The sequence below is a fragment of the Apaloderma vittatum genome, unplaced genomic scaffold, assembly GCF_000703405.1.
Source record: "Apaloderma vittatum isolate BGI_N311 unplaced genomic scaffold, ASM70340v1 scaffold883, whole genome shotgun sequence".
In the NCBI taxonomy this organism is placed as follows: domain Eukaryota; kingdom Metazoa; phylum Chordata; class Aves; order Trogoniformes; family Trogonidae; genus Apaloderma; species Apaloderma vittatum.
The window spans coordinates 40,699-59,719 of record NW_009709566.1 but is presented as its reverse complement, the minus strand read 5'-3'; the positions used below and the strand labels follow the sequence as shown (position 1 = coordinate 59,719).

General features: G+C 39.9%; 1 protein-coding gene across 1 annotated transcript in view; it reads left to right on the top strand.

Moving 5' to 3' along the window:
• Window positions 1-12,338: 12,338 nt before the first annotated feature.
• The window catches only part of STAC (SH3 and cysteine rich domain), a gene marked incomplete at its 3' end in the record, with an annotated part of 45,679 nt that continues 38,996 nt past the window's right edge, over window positions 12,339-19,021 (top strand). The window contains exon 1 of the mRNA XM_009866958.1: window positions 12,339-12,446. Within this exon, the coding sequence (XP_009865260.1) occupies window positions 12,339-12,446 (108 nt within the window). The remainder of the gene's footprint in view (window positions 12,447-19,021) is intronic.

Below are 19,021 nucleotides of genomic sequence, written 5' to 3'. Positions count from 1 at the left end.
CGGGGTGGTGGCCCAGAAGCTGATTATCTGCTGGCTGTTATTCTTGTAATCAAAACAATTAGTGCAGTACACCATGCCTAGAAAAAACGTTTGCACCATCCTTACATATAAATCTATATAGACATATATATAAAGTTGGATTTTGAACGGTCTCCTAGATGTGGGATTGCCTCGCTCACAATAAAAATGTAACTCTTACATTACAGCCTTTAAATTATCCATTGATATTGACAAGCAGTGATAACATTAAATTTAACATGGGCAAATATCCTTTTTGGTGACCCTTGTAAGAAAAATATCTTTAAATGTTTGAAAACCTAAAACTATCAGATGTTTTACTGGGTTCAACTTCTGTTACTGTTAATGTCAAATGCATCAAATTTTGCAGAAATCATGTTCTTCTAAAGGAGATGAAACACCTGACAGATTTACATCAAAATCATAGACACTTTTTGATTGCATGTGAGAGTGTTTCATAATCCAATATTCCAATGTGTGAATTTAGAGTGCTGCCATTAGCTTTGAAAGCACTGCAGTGAATTTCACCATCCGTGTACCTGAAACAGCAAAACTAAACCCAAACCCCACAGTCCTTGCCAAGATCTAAGTTCTTGATATTCTGCTTTTTTATCTTTATTTAATAAGGCACTAAAAAGAATAAATAATCAAGTTGTTCCATTTTGGAACACAAGAAGCTGATACAGCTGCAGCACTGTGCAACATTTTATCCATTTTCCATTTCAAATATGTGTCAGTGTGTGCAGCTGACATCCAAGAAGAAATTTACGTTCAGAATTAAAAGCTCATCTGAACACAGTATGCCCAGTGCCTTCTTTTATAGAAAGACCATTGCTCATGGCCTAGAAGAAGGCTAATTGCCTAGAAGAAGGCTTACTTCAGACACACGACAGGTAAGAGTGCGAAGTATTTCCACAAGCAAGCTCCTCCCCCCTTTCATGAGCTCACATTGTTTGATCAAGCTGTAATGTCTCATAGGTTTGAAAGGCTTTGTCCCCATCATAAATGATAGCCCTGGGGAGATATATCTGAAGATAAAAAATAAATTGTGCACAACTATTCTAATCAAAGGCCAAGCTAATAGTGTGGGTGGGAGAGTGTAGCTTGTAGTAGTCTAAGAGTGAGGGATTTAGGAGGTATGTTTGGTGGTTCAGTAGGCAGTTAGGCATTAGCCTTCAGGGGATATTACCTGATGTCTTCATGCCAACACGACTAAAGCATTGCAGCTAAAAAGCTGGGCTTGAAAGACTCAACAGTCATCTATAGGATACTTTACTTTGTTGATTTAGAAGTTTGAGGGGTAAAAAACTCAAACCACCTATTCCTCTTCAGTTTCAGTAACAGACCTTCATGCTAGCATCAAGCCAAAACAGACAGCAAGTCTGTGGTGGATAGGCATCCATTTCTAATAAAGAGGAAGCAGTTATTCTGCTCACCTCCACCTAAGGATGTAGCTAATCAGTGACTAAACCCTAGCTTTCTCATAAACATGTTCTGAAACCTGCCTGCAGCCACATGATGTGAAGACAGGCACACAGGTTTTTGTGCAGACAGCTCCGTGTTCTTTCCTTCCCCACCTAGGGAAGAAGGGAAAATCCTCTGGCCACAGCTCAAAGGGACATGCTCACACGCATTCAGAACCTGTCCCTCAAGAAGTCTTACTGTTGGTGGCTTTCTATCAGATCTACAAGGAGTCCTTAATAAAGGCCAAGACACCAGCAGTGTCAACGATGCTGACTAAGCTTACAACCATGCTTCTCTGCACTTGCCAGTAAATCCCAATAGAGACTATAGTGTAGTGGTCTTGTCTGAGTAAAAGAATAGTAGGTTAAATTTGTTGGAGAGCCCTGATGAGCTGTTTGTTAGATAAGGCCCCCAATGTCAAAGCAAGTCCTATGGGGAATATATAAATCATTTATATGTCCAGCACTGATAGCAGACTGTGTCTTGATAACTAAGATGACTAATTAAAGCAGAAAATCCTTGGTTCCTGAACTAACATTTAACTTTTGAAGGGAATTAATAGGAATCCCTGAGGCTGAAATAGGGACATGGCTTTTAAACTGTGCTGAAATACATTGGAATAGTTACACTTTGTGAGAGGACCACACAGAAAATAGGAACGTGTGCTAAAAACAGAGATTGTCCTTTCTGAGTAGCAATGTCTGACAGCTAAGACGAATTGGTTTGGCTTTGTCGTTTAAAATAGTAACCGATACTTTGTCAAGTTGCTCCCTCATGGGCAGACTCCTACAAAATGAGAGAGACGATTCCATTAATTTGTGTCTCTTCCGTGGTCCCAGGTGATGTAGTTAATATAGTTTCCGTAATGTCAAGTTAATACTCATTCCTCCTTTTGGTTCATTCTTCTATAAATTTGCCCTCAGCTCATTTGATACCCTCTGGTAGCAGAGTAAGTTGAGAACAGAGACTTTAGGCTTGATCTAAAAAAACTTATAAGAGCTATGAAAATGAAACTTCCACATATGTCTTCAGATGGATCTTAGGTTCTGGCTTATCTGCTTTCCAGTGCTACTTCATATTTTTTAACCCCCATTTATGTAAAATAACACCGGTCCCTAAATTCAGTTGAGCTGCGGCTGTTTAACCCAGGTTAATACCAACTAATATTGGGTCAAATCAATGCGTGGATTTTGCTACTTCTTCCATGCACCTTTGTCTCCACTTTTTTCTTTTTTTTTCTTTTTTTTCTTTTTTTTAGGAAGCAGTTTCACCTAAACTCTGATTTCTGTTTTATATATCAATCACAACTGATGAGTTTAAACAGTTAAAGCAATTATTAATACCCTTCACTGCTCTAGGAATTTGTGAGTAGTCTTCCCAGAATACTGGTGTAGAACTGTATTTCACAAAGTAGTTTTGTATGTTTCCAGGAGTGCTTCTCTCTCAGTGACTGAAAGAAAAAAATAACCAGGATAATTTGGTACAGTCAGATTGTACATGAAGTGCTGAGAAGAAGTAAGCATTTTAAAGTGATATACCTCAGGATTATTTTTTCCTTTTTCACACCACTTGAAAAAAAATCTCAGAGTCAAAGCATAGTCAATATTGATCTTGATCTCTCAGGCTAATATTGCTCTGAGTAAAAAACTTTGGGGAAGTTTGGCTGTATTCCATTTATTTCAGTTGTGTGCTCTTTTAGGAATTTTAATTTTTTCTTAGATAATTAGATCTCTGACATTAGATGCATATAATTAACAGGAAAATGGTTTGCCTACTGATTATAATAGCACTCTCTGATCTGTTTGCCAGATAACTGTTACAGCCCGGTTTTTCAGAATCATTTTATTCCCACAAGACAGCGACAGATATGCCCACATGGAACCACCCGGATTTGTTCACAGGGGTGAAATTCTGGGACCTTTTACTTATTTCAGTGGCCCCAGAATTTTGCATGCATCCTCAAAAATTCCCTTTAACATAATCCTCTTTCAAAATATTTATTTTTTTGATAGTTGAATGTGAATGACTATCCCTCGTCAATAGAATTATAGGACCAAAACTTTGTGTGCAAAGCTATATTGCTCAGGGAAGATGTTTTTTAGAATTGTCACAGAACGTTTCACGGTAAATTTCAAAAAGTGCCTGACTGGTTGGGAGGGAGATCTATTCTCTTTAAACTAAAAATTAGCTTAATTTGTCTTTTGTTAACCAAAGTTCAGGACTCTGGTATCATTCATGTCTTTTGGAAAAGTCTCTCTAAGTCTTTTTTAATAACCTGTTTAACAGCTGCTAAGTGAATAGCATCTTACAATAAAGAAATGGGCAAAAAAACCGTTCTTTTGATGCCTAGAATCCTTACTGCAGTGGTTGTGCTTCTATTTTTCTTGAGCATTACAGCCTATGATTGTCATTCAACACAGCTACAATATTGAAGCCATTGTTGTGATAAGTATGCATCATATGAACATGTGTATATGCATAAAAACGTACTGTTTATCTTCTACTTTTTTACTTCAATGTCTTTATTTAAGCTTTCAGTCTTAAAAATACCATTGTGGGTTTGTTTTGATTTTTAAATTTTAAAAATGTTTTTATACTTCTTCTTCCAGTTTCTAATTGCGCAAAAGCAGAACTTTATCATAACAGAATGGCGGGGAGGGAAGAGAGGGGAAAACAAAGGGAAAAAAATTGGTGATAAAATCTTTGAACACAGCTAAATACTGCACAAGCTAGATTTACAAGGTGCCTGGGATTGAGTTAGACACATACTCACTTTTTAGAATGATTTTTTATTTCACTGTAGTACCTAAGACCAGACAGAAAGAAAAACTAGTTGCTAGATGCTGTACAAACTCCAAGTAGAAGGACAATACTAACCTGAAATACTCACAATTTAGTTATAAACTTTCTCTGTTTGCAGGAGTTTGTACCTGAGCGGCAGTCCCATCCCCTGGGAAGGATAATCTCATCGGTTGTATTTCTGCTTAATTACTAGCACTTTCCTTTTCATATTTTCTTGTGAAATCTTTGGGGAGATGACGTGATATCTTCCTAATGACTGTGTCTCTTGAATGTTCTGATCGTGTGGATTACCAAATCTGCTGGATTTCCTTGTGTCTGGGATCCCAGAAGAATGCTCCAGTTTGAAACAATCCTTGATGTTACGGGATGGTGGTCGTCCCTTCTGCCGTAAACTGATGCTTTCTTTAATTCTTGGGTCCACTGAATTTACATAAGTGCAGCCACCTGTGCTCAGTTCCGTTAGTTCTGCATTTGGCTAAATTGAATCACGCCAAATACCAGCCCTACCTAGGAATTTGTAGTCACTTGCTTTTCCTCCAGATTTCAGCCACCCTAATGCTCATCGCTCAGTTGTCTCTTCTTTCTCGTGGTCTAGTACCAAAGACTAATAAGGCACAGAAGTACTACAGACTACAAAACGAAAACAGAATGTTAAATCATACGGAGATATATTAGCTAAATCATCATTCATACAACTTTAGGTGTCTCTGCTGTCTTAGCAAAAGCAATTTGACCAATTATATGAATAAATTTACAACATACCACAGTGTCCAGTCTGAAAGCATAGAGCTCAGGTGTTAGATGTTTGAGTGTGAGAAAACCCATTCCATGGAGACAGCAGGAGAGGTCCAGCTCTGACTGGGCCCCATGCACAATCCTTTTCTGCCTGAACACTTCAGACACTCTGAGGCATCAGGTTGACAGTTACAGAGTGATGTTGCTGCAGGTGGTGTGACTAACAAACGTAAGGAAACCTTCAGTGATTTTCTTCTTAAATCCCATGAAGAACAGAAATAGTTATGAATGTGGAAGGTAAAGGCCCTCACACATCAGATAATTTTCCCCTCATTTTTCTTTTATTTCTTTTCTATTCTCACACTTGTATTTCTAAAAATCTTTACTATCTTTGCTGGTGAAATCATTTGCTCTTGCAGCTGAACTTGACTCCTTTGAATAATAAGAGGCAGTGACATGTACTTATCAAAATAAGAAGTAACTCCAGAAAGCTCTGGGTTGAGATTTCAGATAGAAGTGATCATATTGTTTCCTATTCCTTTAAGTGACAGAACTCAACAACTACATGTGCTGGAGCACTTTTTAAAAAATGTTATTTCTATAAATTAACCTAGTTTGAAAGGTTCTAAACTACAGTGCTTAGTGACTTTGTCACTGCATGTAGACTTAATAGTGAGATCTGACTTTTTCTACGTAAATTGACCAGAATCCTTTTAAAAAGATATTGGTTATATATGGTAGGCTCATAGGATCATGATAGTCTTGTCTTTACCAAGAAGATAAACCTAGTTTCCTATTATTTACTAATGATTTTTGTTGCTTTAAACAAAATAAGATAAATCATTATAGATAACATCTTGCAGTGTTTTTTAGGTTTACTTCTATTTTTTTTCTCAATTCAAATTTTACTTGCCGTTTTAATTTGGAACGGATAACTATGTACAGAGATAACAACCCAGCTACCATCGTTTTACATCTTATCAAGGTTCAAGGAAAAATCCTAATATATTTCGACTGTGAGATATATTCACTTTCTCATCAGATTTATGACAGGCTGAACATTTATTTTCTTTGTTCTTGTTTGAGAGCTGTAATAGTTCATCATAATAAGTTACATAATTGTGGGCAACCCTCATCATACAAGCTTCTATTTCAGTTGACATGTGCACTAATCTGATAGAGTGAAATGTTAATCTTGATGATGGTAATTTTTGGTATTTCTACAAAGCTTTTCATCCTACGGGGTCTGAGCATGTAAAAGATTCGCTGTGGGTACCTGAGTTCTATCACACCCTGTAGAAATGCCCCACTTTCCTGACAAAGGTTGCTGGCACAGTGAGAAATCCATTTTTTTCCCCAAAGCATAATATGATAACACAATTGTTGCAGATTTGCAGTTGACAGTGAGGTTCATTTTGCATTCAGCATGCATGTTTTTGCCTAAATATTACAGTAATGGGCACACTGGAACTACCTAAGACAGGAAATACTGTGCAGGCACAGCCTTTTAGAAACTGGTGCATGTCCATATCTATATGAAAAAAAAAATGCATATACATATCCTTGTGTTCACCACCAGCTATGCTGGGAATGTTTTCCAGATCTTATTTTGGATTCTGTTTGGATTCAGTCAAAGCAAAATGTTGCACTCCATGCATTTTCACTGACATTAGTTAAGAAATAGCTTGTGATGACGGTATTCAATACCAGAGTGAATGGAGAAAGAAGGAAATAGACAAATCCAGTAAAGCTCTGCGAGCTGTAATACTCAGCCTGGAAAGGCTAAAAACTGGATGAAGGAATTTTAGGGGCAATTCAGGTGAAGGAAGGTGCAGGAAAGAAAGAGATGGTTGAAAGCTTCCTCCTATCACAAGACTTTCAGTAAAATAAGAAGAAAAAAAAAAGCCCAGGATCCAATGTGATGACCCCGTGGGGGATTCCTACTACCCTGAAAAAGGCTGAGAAAAAGAGGTAGATGGAGCTGACTGAGCTGGTATGATTAGATGAGACCCTTCTGAGCGATGCTGAGAACTGTCAGAAAGAGTCTTAATGACTGTCCAAGGAAACAGAAGTGAGGGTAAAGCAGAGTTCAGGAAGAGTGGAGGAGATTTATGTTAATTTTCTTATCTTCATCATTTCTTTAAACATTTGGGACATGGATAACCTGAAAGGATTTAGTACATGGCTAAACCACTGCTGCAGCAACCTGTTGAACTGGTTTTGCTGCAGTTATGTTGGGCAGTAAATGGTTATTAAACAGAAGGAATTTCTGGGAGCATCTGTGAGTTGCAGGAAATGATGCTACTGATTCTATAGGCCTCTTCTTTTTATATCGCATTCCTATAAAAAGTGAGAAGGAATCATATTGCCAGCGGAGATGTAAAATCAGGTCGGGACTGTCGCTGGTTATTTAAAGGTATTGCAATGCTTTTTCTAAGAGTTAACATATTACATGCTGTATCTTGGCTAAATTCCATCTTTTATAATTACATCCTCTTCTCCCCTTCTCAAACATTTCTTGCTGTCACAAGAGGATGCAGCATTCTTTTTCCTGGTCTAGGTGCCTGGATAAGCAGTGTTTCAATCTCATTGTGATCTCTCTGAAAAACAGATTCAAGTTGCCCAAGATGCAGCGCGATGTCTGCATCATTCCATGTGGTATCACTGGGAATGGAGAGAAAAAGGTGTTTGAAATTAATACTCAGGCAGAAGTTCCATTGTTCTCCCTCCTTAAATACAAGCACAGATCTTTTGGTTTGACTTTCTCTGCCTTTACTCATTTGCTACAGTATAATCACACCCTGGAGCAGTGGGAGGCTTCATACTTTAACTCTAAAACAGTACTTTGAGATCATTTTAGTCAAAATGCAAATCAGCAACTGGGAATGCTTTCAGAGCACTGACCAGCCTGCGCTTCCTGCTTAGATGGCATTTTGATAAACAGGGTCCTGGGGGATTGTTACTATGTTAGCTGCTCAATAAGCTGCCAAGATCATACTGAAAGCAAACAAGGGGTGTATGACTATAAACAAAATACCTCAGACACTTCATGCTATTTTAAAACTGTTTTCTCTGTGAGTGCAATGTTTGCTGGCGAGAAGTGCCCACAAGCCTGTGACTTGGAAATACGGATAGGTAATCCATTAGAACAATGGTCTGGTCTTTACAGGCCAGTACCCAGCTGTGGGTGACAGTGGATATCTGAGAGGAAAGGTTAGTGAAGACATCCATCAGTACATCTGGCCACATGCACCATAACAAAAGTAAAATTCCTATCACAAATGGCATCAGAGGGGTATCCTGTTGCCAGTTTCCACAGATAAAGTTGGATTGAATAAGAACTTAAGAGATTGTTTCTTGCAGGGAACGCTCACAGATTGGACTGAAGAGACCTGAGGAAAGGCTGATCAGGTTTCCTTATACCTGCTTTGCTCAGGAATATGAGATGGTTTATGCAGCGGGCAGTGAATAATGACATCTGTAGTTCCCTCTCTCCTTTCAATTTATTTTTTGTTAGTAAATACATGGAGGTCTAAACATCAGTAATATCTTTTGATAAGTACTGATTTCATATCTCTCCTTTGGGGAAATCCATCTCTACTCATGTGCCTCTTTTGCAGAGAGGTGCTCAAATGTTTCAGAGGAATGTCTGTACCAAAAGAAGAAGGCAAAAGAACATGGCGTGGAACAAAATCTCTGTTCTATCTCCGTAGTAACAAGAAACAGGACAAGAGCAAATGGCCTCAAGTTGCAGCAGGAGAGGTTTAGATGAGATATTATGAAAAATGTCTTCACTGAAAGAGTTGTTGAGCCTTGGAACAGGCTGCCCAGGGAAGGAGTGGAGTCACCATTCCTGGAGGTATTTAAAAGCCGTGTAGTTGTGGTGCTCAGGGCCATGGTTTAGTGCTGGATGTGGCAGTGATGGGTTAACAGTTTGACTACATGACCTCAAAGGTCTTCTCCAACCTGAATAGTAGTACGATTCTATCAGCTTAATCTTGTCACTGTGCAGCTCGACAGCAGGTAGGACTTGACAGTACAGTAGCGTGCATATATTCCTGGTGTCAGGAGCCTTTGGGATGCTCTTAGCATGCTGGCTGGAGCAAGGGGTTGGGAAGAACTGCTGGAACACTGGTGCAGAGGACTGTTCTGTATCATACCCTGTCACCTTTGTGTGTGCAGCCAAAGAGCAGGAGGCAGGGAGGATGGACAAGACTAGCACCCATCCAGTCAGCCTCAGATGATCCAGCAGAAAAAATGCTTGGTGGTGACTTCAGGCAAAATTCAAGTGCCTTTACATGGTGTAACAACTTCAGCTGGGGCCTGAGAATCAGCTCTCATGTTTTATTCATCCAAACTGCCTTTCCCCACTCCAGGAATCTACGCTCATCTCTTCACTAGAGAATCTGTTCAGTTTTCTCTTGTTTAGCCCTGTGCTGCAATGCTCACATTGCCGCCAAGTGCCTTCACTTAGCGACTGAGCAGCAGGAATTTTCAGGAGGGAAGCGTGGGAGAGAGAGGGAGATGTAGGTTCATCTAATTTGATCAGTCTGTTTTGTTACACCGAGTATTTGATTTTCAATAGACAGCTCCTGTGGAAGGAAACAGAAATATAAGAATTCCAGCTTCTTTTCCTTTTTGCTTTTTTTTGGTAAGATTTTAGGATTGACTCATCTTTCCCAGGCTAATTGTCAAGAAAGTGACAGATCAGTGATGGTTGACAAGTGAGTAATTGGGAGAAGAGAGGGAGTGCAGCAGGTGTCAGTACTAATTTGGTAAAACAACAATAAAAAAAAAAAGAGTAGAGAGTTGTATGATAATCACTTACACAGTCATGATGTTACAAGCTCTTCATGCAAAATATGTGCAAGATTTTACAACACTTAAGAGCATTAACTATTAACCAGCCACTCCAGCTCCCTTTCAGAGGTGACTTGTAAGTTCACCAAAACAGGGTGCTTTTTGAGCCTCTCAACAGGAAAGACTGGTTCACAATGCTGCTGGGAAATTGGACAAAAATTAATTTCATGATTGTCACCTGTCACGTTGTTGGCTGTGCTGGACTGGACCATCAGGCAAGGATACTGCTGCCAGAGCTGGAGTATTCCACTGCTGTTGCCCTGCCAAGACCTCCATTGCCCACAGCTGCCTTAATTCTCCCAAACTGTGACTCCGCCAAGTGCCCACTCCTTGCTCAGAGGCTGATTTTACAGCAAAGCCCAAATCTCACTTGCCGATTGGAAGAAATGAGTTTTGCACCTGGGGGATTCCTCCAGCTTTGAAGAGAACAGTCGAAGACACTGCTGTATTTTAGAAATCAAATCCTTGGAAAGAAATTCTTTCATTTACCTGCCAAATCTGCCCCTCTGATGTCTGTATTTCCTTGCTTCAATCTCAGCTGACACTGACACTCACTCAACACTGACACTGCCTCAACAGCAACCAGTGTTCTCATTTTGATCCCTGTAATGGTGTTAGCAAATACAGGCCAAATAACAGGTTCTCCTGGCAGACTCCTAAAACAAACTTTTGCTCTGAAGTAGATGGACAAATAGCATGGCAGCATTAATTTCATGTTTATTGTCTGCTGAAGACCTCAGTATCTTATACACCCTATTTCAAAGCAATAAACCTTTTTTTTGCCCATCTAACTGCCAGTCCTGAAAATTCACCGGGGATCCAAAGAAAAGCTGATTTATTTATTTATTTATTTCCTGGCTTCTGCATAGTTAGTGAGAATACAGAAGCTGCAGAGCAATTTTTGCTTTGGCTTTCATCCGTACAAGCTCTACTGTCTTGAAAACTTGCCTTCACTTTCATAAGTGGATTATTTGAGGTGGAGGGGGCCCTCAAGGCAGCTCCATGTAGCACTTGTGTTTCTAAGGGATGGGGCTGGAAGAAAATCTGATATCCTCCTCCCAGAGCTACAAGGTACTGAGGATCCTCTCTGTCTCAGACCTCAGCAAATCACCTCCAAACACCTGTACCTCCAATACAGATCAACTAAGCGACGATACTTTTTTCTTCTCATGTTCCAGGAAATAAGTACTGCTTATTTCAACTATGTTTGAGTTGCTTTTTTCTGTTTTCTTTAAATGAAAGCAGCATCTCCACCAGCCATAGGACTGGGTCCCATGATGCAGAGCCTATATCTGGTGGGAAGTGCAACCATTCAAGCTTTCACAACACAGAATTTAATTCAGCACAGAAGAGAGCTGGCAAGCATCTTTGCAGCAGGTTAAAATCAGAGGCAGAAACTCAAACGACATAATCTGTGCCAGCCAGCCAGCCAGTAAAGTCATGGTGACCTTGTGCCAGTATTGCTGCAGTCCCCAGCGTTACTTCGGGTGCCACATCCTAGGGAACAATGGCAAGACTCTTCCCGATGGTTGCCTCTGCTCCGTCACTGCCCGATGGAGTGATATCACTATGACAACCTACAGGTCTAGGATGTGCATGGTAGCGGGAGCTCTGGCTGACCCCGATTGCATGTGCATGGCTCAAAGCTGGGCTTCTCTGCCCAGGGGGGAGTGAAGAACATGTGGATCCACAGGTCACTCTCCCCTGACCCTCTCCTATCACTTGCTGGGGGGTGGAAGACAAGAAACATTGGGTAGAGACATTGGGCAGCTAATTTAAATAATCTTCCCTGGGACAAGGTAAGGGAAGACTCATTCATTTCCTCTGTTTCTAGAGCTCATCCTCAGGAAAAGGCTTATAAGAATATAAAGCTGCCCCTAAAGCTCTGCCTTCTCCAGCCGGTTAAAAGGTAAACCACTTCCTACCCTCACATACGCTGCCTGTCTCCCTGTGTGCATGTGTGTGTGCATGCACGCAGTACTTTCTTTCACTACTATGACAGCACATGCTCCTCCGAAGCTATTCACAGCATTAGAAATACAACTCCTCCCTCCGGTGCCCCGTGTGTATGTGCGTGGCTCGGGCTTTCTGCTTCGCCTCACTCCCCTCTGATCGCGGGGCTGACAGTCACGACTCCTCCAGGCTTCATGCAGAGGGGAGGAGGACTGGGGAAAACACAGAAGGAGGCACACAACTGACCTACAGAGGCATCGATAACTTGCTCCCCTGGCAGCAGAATCTCACAGGGGAGGGAGGGAGGAAGGAGGGAGAGAGGAAAGAGGGGGAGGAGAAGGAGAAAAGGAAAATCCAGAGAATTCTAGTCTTGCAAATGTAGTGAAACACAGCGGTCGGAGTTCATTTGCTCTAGAAGAGCAGAGAAGAAAGAGGACATTAAATGCAAAAAAACGAGAACGGTCTGTAGCTTTTTTTCCTCACAGTAGCAGCAGTTTAGAGGTAAAATGATTCCTCCAAGCAGCACGACTGAAGTCAGCGTGGATAGTGTGGAGAAGGAGAATGAAGTGGAGCAGCCACCTTCTCCAGCATCAACTACCAGCCAGGAATCAAAGGTACACAGAGAATGAGATGTTTGGGATAATTTTTTTCTTTTTTTTTTACTCCCATTTTGAAAAGAGATGTGTTGCTTTGATTTGTATTTGAAACCCTGTGTCAGGATCCACAGTGGAGTGCTTTGAGCCACCTCTGATTGCAGTGCCTGGCTCTGACACTCCTGCTTCTGAATTCTCCCTGTCACCCGGGCAGCTCAGGAGTCTGAACTTGGAAAATACCTGCCTTGGAGATGTTTGGATTGGGGGATTCATGCTTGTATTTTTCTCCTCCTTATTACAGTAAGGACCTGGGAGGAGTGATGGGGCTCAGGGAGAGGGGTCAATGGCAATAGATGTTCTTAGCTATTTTCACACCAACCATCAGATCACTTAAAGGGATTTGTTCATGACTGGAAAAAATTATTTTTTTTCACCGGTTTCATGGGGGCTTAGAGTGTTCATCTGCCTCACCTTCTCCAGCAGACCCATGAGTGAACTCTCACTGTTTAATGAGCAGTTGAAACAGGATGCAAGTGACAGGTTGGCACAGTAATCCTTATGTACACCACCCAGAAAAGGATATTTTTTTTATTTATTTATGAATTTTTAAATGTGGTTCTATTTACCTTACCAAAAACTAACTTTCAGCTCAAATGGTGCTCCCTTTGAATTTTTAATCAACTTGCATATGAAAAGTTTTTCTGCCTGCCAGGATGTTACTTGGAAGATAAAGAGGTAATGGGAGAAAAGTAGTAACCTTACATAATAAACATTCTTTTCAGCTTACCTGGATAATGTGCTTTTACTGATTCTGTATTACTTATGACTGATGTCATGATAGCACCTGACAGACCTTCCTCTGAACTTCATAGTGATGCTATGTGTTGTGTAAACATGTAAAAAGAGGGAGGTCCTTGTCACTAGGAGCTTAAAGCTGAGTAGAGCCTTAGGAGGGAATGCAGGAGCAAAACTGATATTTGACAGGGAAGGTTTATGCTGACCTGAGTTTAAAGACAGTGGCTGCCCGGGTATAACGTAGGAAGACTGCCACATTATTCCCCAGTTATAGCTCAGTTTCTGGAGAGTGAGTCAAAATTATCTGTCCATATGGGTAGAGCACTGACGTGGGCTTTGGGATTTATTTATTTTATTTTATTAGATGCTATACTCCAAGGAGGAGACCTAAAGTATTCCCTATGTAAAACAGTCTCTTTAAAAGAGAATTGCCCTCCCTGCAGCAAGAGCACACACTATTCACCACACACATTCAGTATTACTGGGACACTGCTGCAGTTTTCCTGATTAATGGAAAATGAAGAATAAATAGGTTATTGGTGTAACCTCAGTTTCTATAAGGAAACAGTTGATTGATGCCTAAATCCCTGCCCCGAGACCACTTTCCTGGAACTGCTGAATTTTTATTTGGCCAGTGGGAAGCTCAGCCTCTCCCCCGTTAGGTCCCAAAAGGGAGGGACTTTTCCACTGGGTCACAGAGTGCTGGGCCCAAGACAAACTGGTCAGGATGAATCCCGAGCCTAGAGAAAGTGAAGGGCTGCATGTAGAGTTCTTTCTTGCTATTTGTGCATCCATGCACTGACAAGCATGACAACAGGAATTAGGCACATGTGGCCAGAGAAAAAAACTGGCTGCAAACTGGTTTATGATCAAACATTATTATCATCAATTTTTCCAGCCTTGCAAGCGTTCAAAGCGATGCACTGGAATAGACAAAAGCTATGACTGTGCACTTGATGCCGTTCCTTGCATACAGATATTTTTAGTAAACATGTAATCCACATATTTACATTTTGGAACTGCAAATATGGTCAGAAAGTATGTTGTATTGTCATTTCAGTAGATGGAGTCAAAAAAACCTTCCAGGGGGGTAACAACATAAGCTTTCTTTTTTTGGTCCTAGTAAACAGCAGGATGGAAAAGATCTCAGTGATTTCATAAAGATGATGTTTGTGCTTGGTTTTTTATTCTAAGAGAATTGAAGTACTTCAAAAGCTGAAGACTTTGATAAAGCCATAAGGCAGTGCGTGCCCAGGGCCTGTGTGCAAGCTTTTATCCCATGATGTCCCCTGCTGAGGGAGCCATCCTGTCACTCACAGAGGGCTAAGCTTTCTTCAGGTACTCTCTGTTGCTTAAGTTAAAAAGTTCGTGTCTGCTGCAGTTGCTGTAGAACAATTTGTGCAAGTATCTAATTACCCCGCAATGACTTGTTTCTGTGGCATAAACGCTATTACGACTCCAAATATAGAAACAGAAACAACGTGGGTAATAGCAACCTTCAAAATGCATTTGAAAACATTTGAGGGGAAAACAGTTTTGGAAAACTGATGTGGAAGTAACGTAGGAAGCTTGCTTCCGCTCCTGTGTAATCATAGGCAACTGTGGCACATAGTACCATGTAGTACCAAAGTACAGAAAAAGAGTTTTGGCTAGCACAGTCCAGACTGTACTCAGAAGATAACATGGAGGAGATACTACAATTTGTGACTAGAGTGAACTTCAAGCTGCTACCAAGTAGCTGAAATTTGGAAGAATGTCTCCTGTGTGATAGTCACACCCCCCTGTCACTGGAAAGCAGCTCACTCTGTAATAAGTGCTAAAGCCTCCCACCAACTTTTTGTGTGGAATAGGAGCATATTTACAGGTGAGCACATGCAGATGCTGAAAGCTGTCCATGCCTGTCCTCCTCCTCATGAGCACCTTAACAACTGGACTTCAGTACAACTGCTCAGAATGAGGAAATTCAAACACTTTCTATTCACTATGTTTGCTGTGATGCCCTCCTTGACTAAATTAGGAGCAAACCCATTTCCATGTTTCCTTTATGGCATAAACATATATATTGCTATATAACATGAATGTTTCTTGTAGATTACTTGTTCTCGAGTGCTTCACATATAGTACCTCCAGTGTACTGTCTCATTATTATTACTTCAAATAGGTGTCCGAAGGGTAGTTCTGTAGCTGTGCCATCCTGTAGCACTATATGTACTGCTGCTGTGCTAAAATCTGTACAGATTGAGTGGTTAAGAATGTTACCGACTTAATATTTAATTTATTAAATTTATTTATTGGCTCTTGAAAATGTTTACTTCACACCTAAGTGTGATTTGAGTGGATACTTAAAGCTTACTAGGAGAATAACTTTATGAGGGTACCATACAAACATGTGTAATTGCTGATTTTATTACATTCATAAGTTTGTAGTTATGGCTCCCACCTTCACATCTGGCTTCCAAGAAGGCAAATTACCAGTTTGCCAAAGACTTTTGTAGATTTATGACTCAGCGAGGGAGGAAGTTGCTAGCTAATGAATCCTAAGGGAAAATTTCTTCCTGGTGGTAGCAATTAAGGACACACTGCACACTTGTGCAATCACTAACTTAGCAATATAAGCAGAGATCTAGTCGCAGCAGTCAGAGATGATATTTCTGATGTCTCTTATGTAAATGTACCTTGGAATTTAGTAAAGAACACTAAAATTTGCAGGAACATGTGTCTAAAGAAAATATTTCTACACCTAGCAAGATTTCTGTTTTGGCATAGTTGGCACATAGCTCTGTTAGCTTTATCCTTCTTATATTTAACTGACATTTCTATACAAAGAGGAAAGAGCCCATCTGCTGATTTCTTTAAGTGTGAGTCAAGTCATTATAGCTGTATTGTGAATAATGGTTGGGACTATTCATAGACAAGAGAGTATATCTTAGAAAATTCCTGTACCATTTTTAAGTTTTAAGGGGGCTGAACATCTATGATGTCTGCACTAGTACTTGCAGGGTTGGTCAGCACTGCTGATCTTCAAGCTATTAGGGTTTCATTTCAAGTATGATAAACATCTTTCAGGCCCTCTCATGCACCCCAGAAGGAGTATCAAGCCCATTGCAGGCAACCTGTCATGTAAAAGTTGCTTTTTTGTAGATATCAGTGTGTATCTATGAAGGCAAAATGATTTTTTTTTTCACAGCTTTGCCCATTTTCATCTACTTTTTATGAAGTCCAGCTATAATTGCGATGTACTGCAGTCACACATCTTTGGTGTGATAGCTTCAAAGTTTTCCACAAATTCATGGACCTAGCAAATTGCTTACACTCAGCTTGGTTACGTAACTTAGGCAGCTGAAAAAATGCAAAAAAAAGAAAAAAAAAAAAAAAAAAAGGGAGAACCTAGACCTACAAATAAACATGGATTAAGTATTGATGAATGGATTAAGCATTGGAAACTAGACCTACAAATAAACATGGGTTAAGTATTGATGAATGGATTAAGCATTGAAGTTCAAGACATAAACTTCATTTATGTATAGTCCCATATCAGTCAAGATTGAACTTACTTTGCCCTTCCTGCTGGTCCAATAGAGCAATGTTGCTGGTGTGAGGTTTCAAACCGAGGTGTTAATATTAGATACTGAACTGACTTAAACAGCTTGAAACTCTTTGGATTTTAATAGGATTGCATGGGATTTAAATCATGTAGGATTTGTGCTATGCTGTTAAGAAGAGATCTTTCCCACTTAAAGAGTTAATACTTCATGAGGCTCCATAGATGTTTACTCATCAATTAATATTTTAAAAGGGCAGGGAGTATGGTGTGCAGTTAGTGTTTCACCCTCCATGCCAGTGATAAATATCCAGTATGTAAACTACTGCTGTAGTCTTCAAAGGAATACCAAACAGCTTAAAAAAAAAAGTCCTGTGAAGGGGGGAAAAAAAACCCACAATTCTCCTTCTTAATCTTAACGCCATGCCTCTGCGTAAAATGGTGAGTACATACTGTGAAGACTATGGGAAAGAAATGAGCTTAAGTATTTTTCTGTGTTTTGATGGAGTGTTAGAACAAATTATGTGCAGGAAAATTTCATTAAGAAAGGTATATTCTACCCTATCATTAATTTCTTGAGAAGGCTTGGTTTTGCATTTACATTTATTTTGACTTTTCTCTTTCCTATTCTTTTTCTGATTAAAACACTCTGGTATTGTTTTCGGTTTGATATATATGTCAGATCAGTTCCTAGGCACATTGAGCTATCTAAGGCAGAATAGAAATGGGATCAGTTCATTCTCTTCTATCCACACTTTCAACATCGCCAAAATAAAGAAAATGTCTATTACCTTTCAACAGCTAAAGATGACTTTACTGAAATTGGATGTGTTAAGAAATGGATTTGCTTAAAAGTGTAAATTTTCACTGAAACAAAGCAAGTTGTTTCCAAAGCTGGAAGGCAGTCCATCACCATCTTAGTCTCTTGTGCTGTGTTCTTTTTCATAATGTAATCCTGTTGCATTTAGATTTTAACTGCTACTTTTCAAAGTCTCTCCCAACACTTGGATGTGCTTTAATGGCTAAGGGATGCCCTCGCCCCCTTGTAATTCTAGTCTAAGTTTATTTCTGGCCAGTTTGTTTAGCGTTATACTTTTGATGATGTTGCTTTAGGTTCAACATCTCTGTTCCTCTCTTGGTGCAGGTTTTCAAGGTGCAAAAATGCTCTTTTATACATCTTCCCAGCCTTTCATTTTCTATACTGAACAAGCCAGTCTGACATAAGATAAATTCTCCATTCTTCCTCTCATTCTAGTAGCAGACCCATGCTCCTGTTTCAGTTTTGAGTATTCTTTCTTGAAAAAGGGTGACCGAATTTATCCACGGTATTCTGCATGAGATCTTATACAGTATCATTAATGCCTCACTAGCTTTCCCAGAAACCATGCTTCTGTTGTCTGTGTCTCCTAGTCACCCCTTGTTCAACTAGAAGGTGTCATTCCCTTTCTCTGTAATTTCCAGTGGATCCAAGATACATTTGTCATCTAAAGCGGTTTGGGTCAGGTCTCAGGTATACAAGCCTGAGACGTGGCCTTATGATGTGTCTAATCTTTGCATAAAATTCAGTAATAAAAATACAGAGAGCAAGATTGACCCTAAGATTAAGTCAGTGTTGTTCTTTGAAGAACTCCACCAATTACCTTCTTTCAAGCTAGTACTTCTCCTTCCAACAGTTAACTTGCCTCATTGAACTTTTCTTAAAATTTCTTCAGTACTTCCCTTCTTTTCAGTCTTGGCTCATAGTTTCCCTTTTAGTAGCATACTCAATAATCATAATGAAATCCAAATAAACAGAATATACCTTTGACCTAAAATATTTTCTTTGTCTAGAAACTTGTTCATCTTATCCAAGACAACTGGTCTAGGAGAATGTGCCTTTTATTTTAAGTTTTTTAAACATTGTTGAGGTCAGACCTACAAGTCTGTATTTGTTGGGGTCGCTTCTCCTCCTTCTTGAAACAGACTTCTGTATTACTTTGTATCATTTCTGGCTTGATAAAACTTGTTAAGAGAATTTGTTCCTAGACTTCCAAAGTAAAATTTTGTAATGGAGATTAACTGGTTTCTTTTCTCCCTTTCACCTCAGTGCACATCAAAGTGCTTTTTAAATGTCATACCATCCATTTCTGCAGCCTCTTTCCTATTGTTCCTATTATTTTGCCCCGGGATCATTATTCTGGGAAGAGAGTAAGTTGAAGTATTTGCTAAGTTTCGTGCCAGCCTTTTATCCAATCCTTACTATACCACAGCCTGTTTCTTC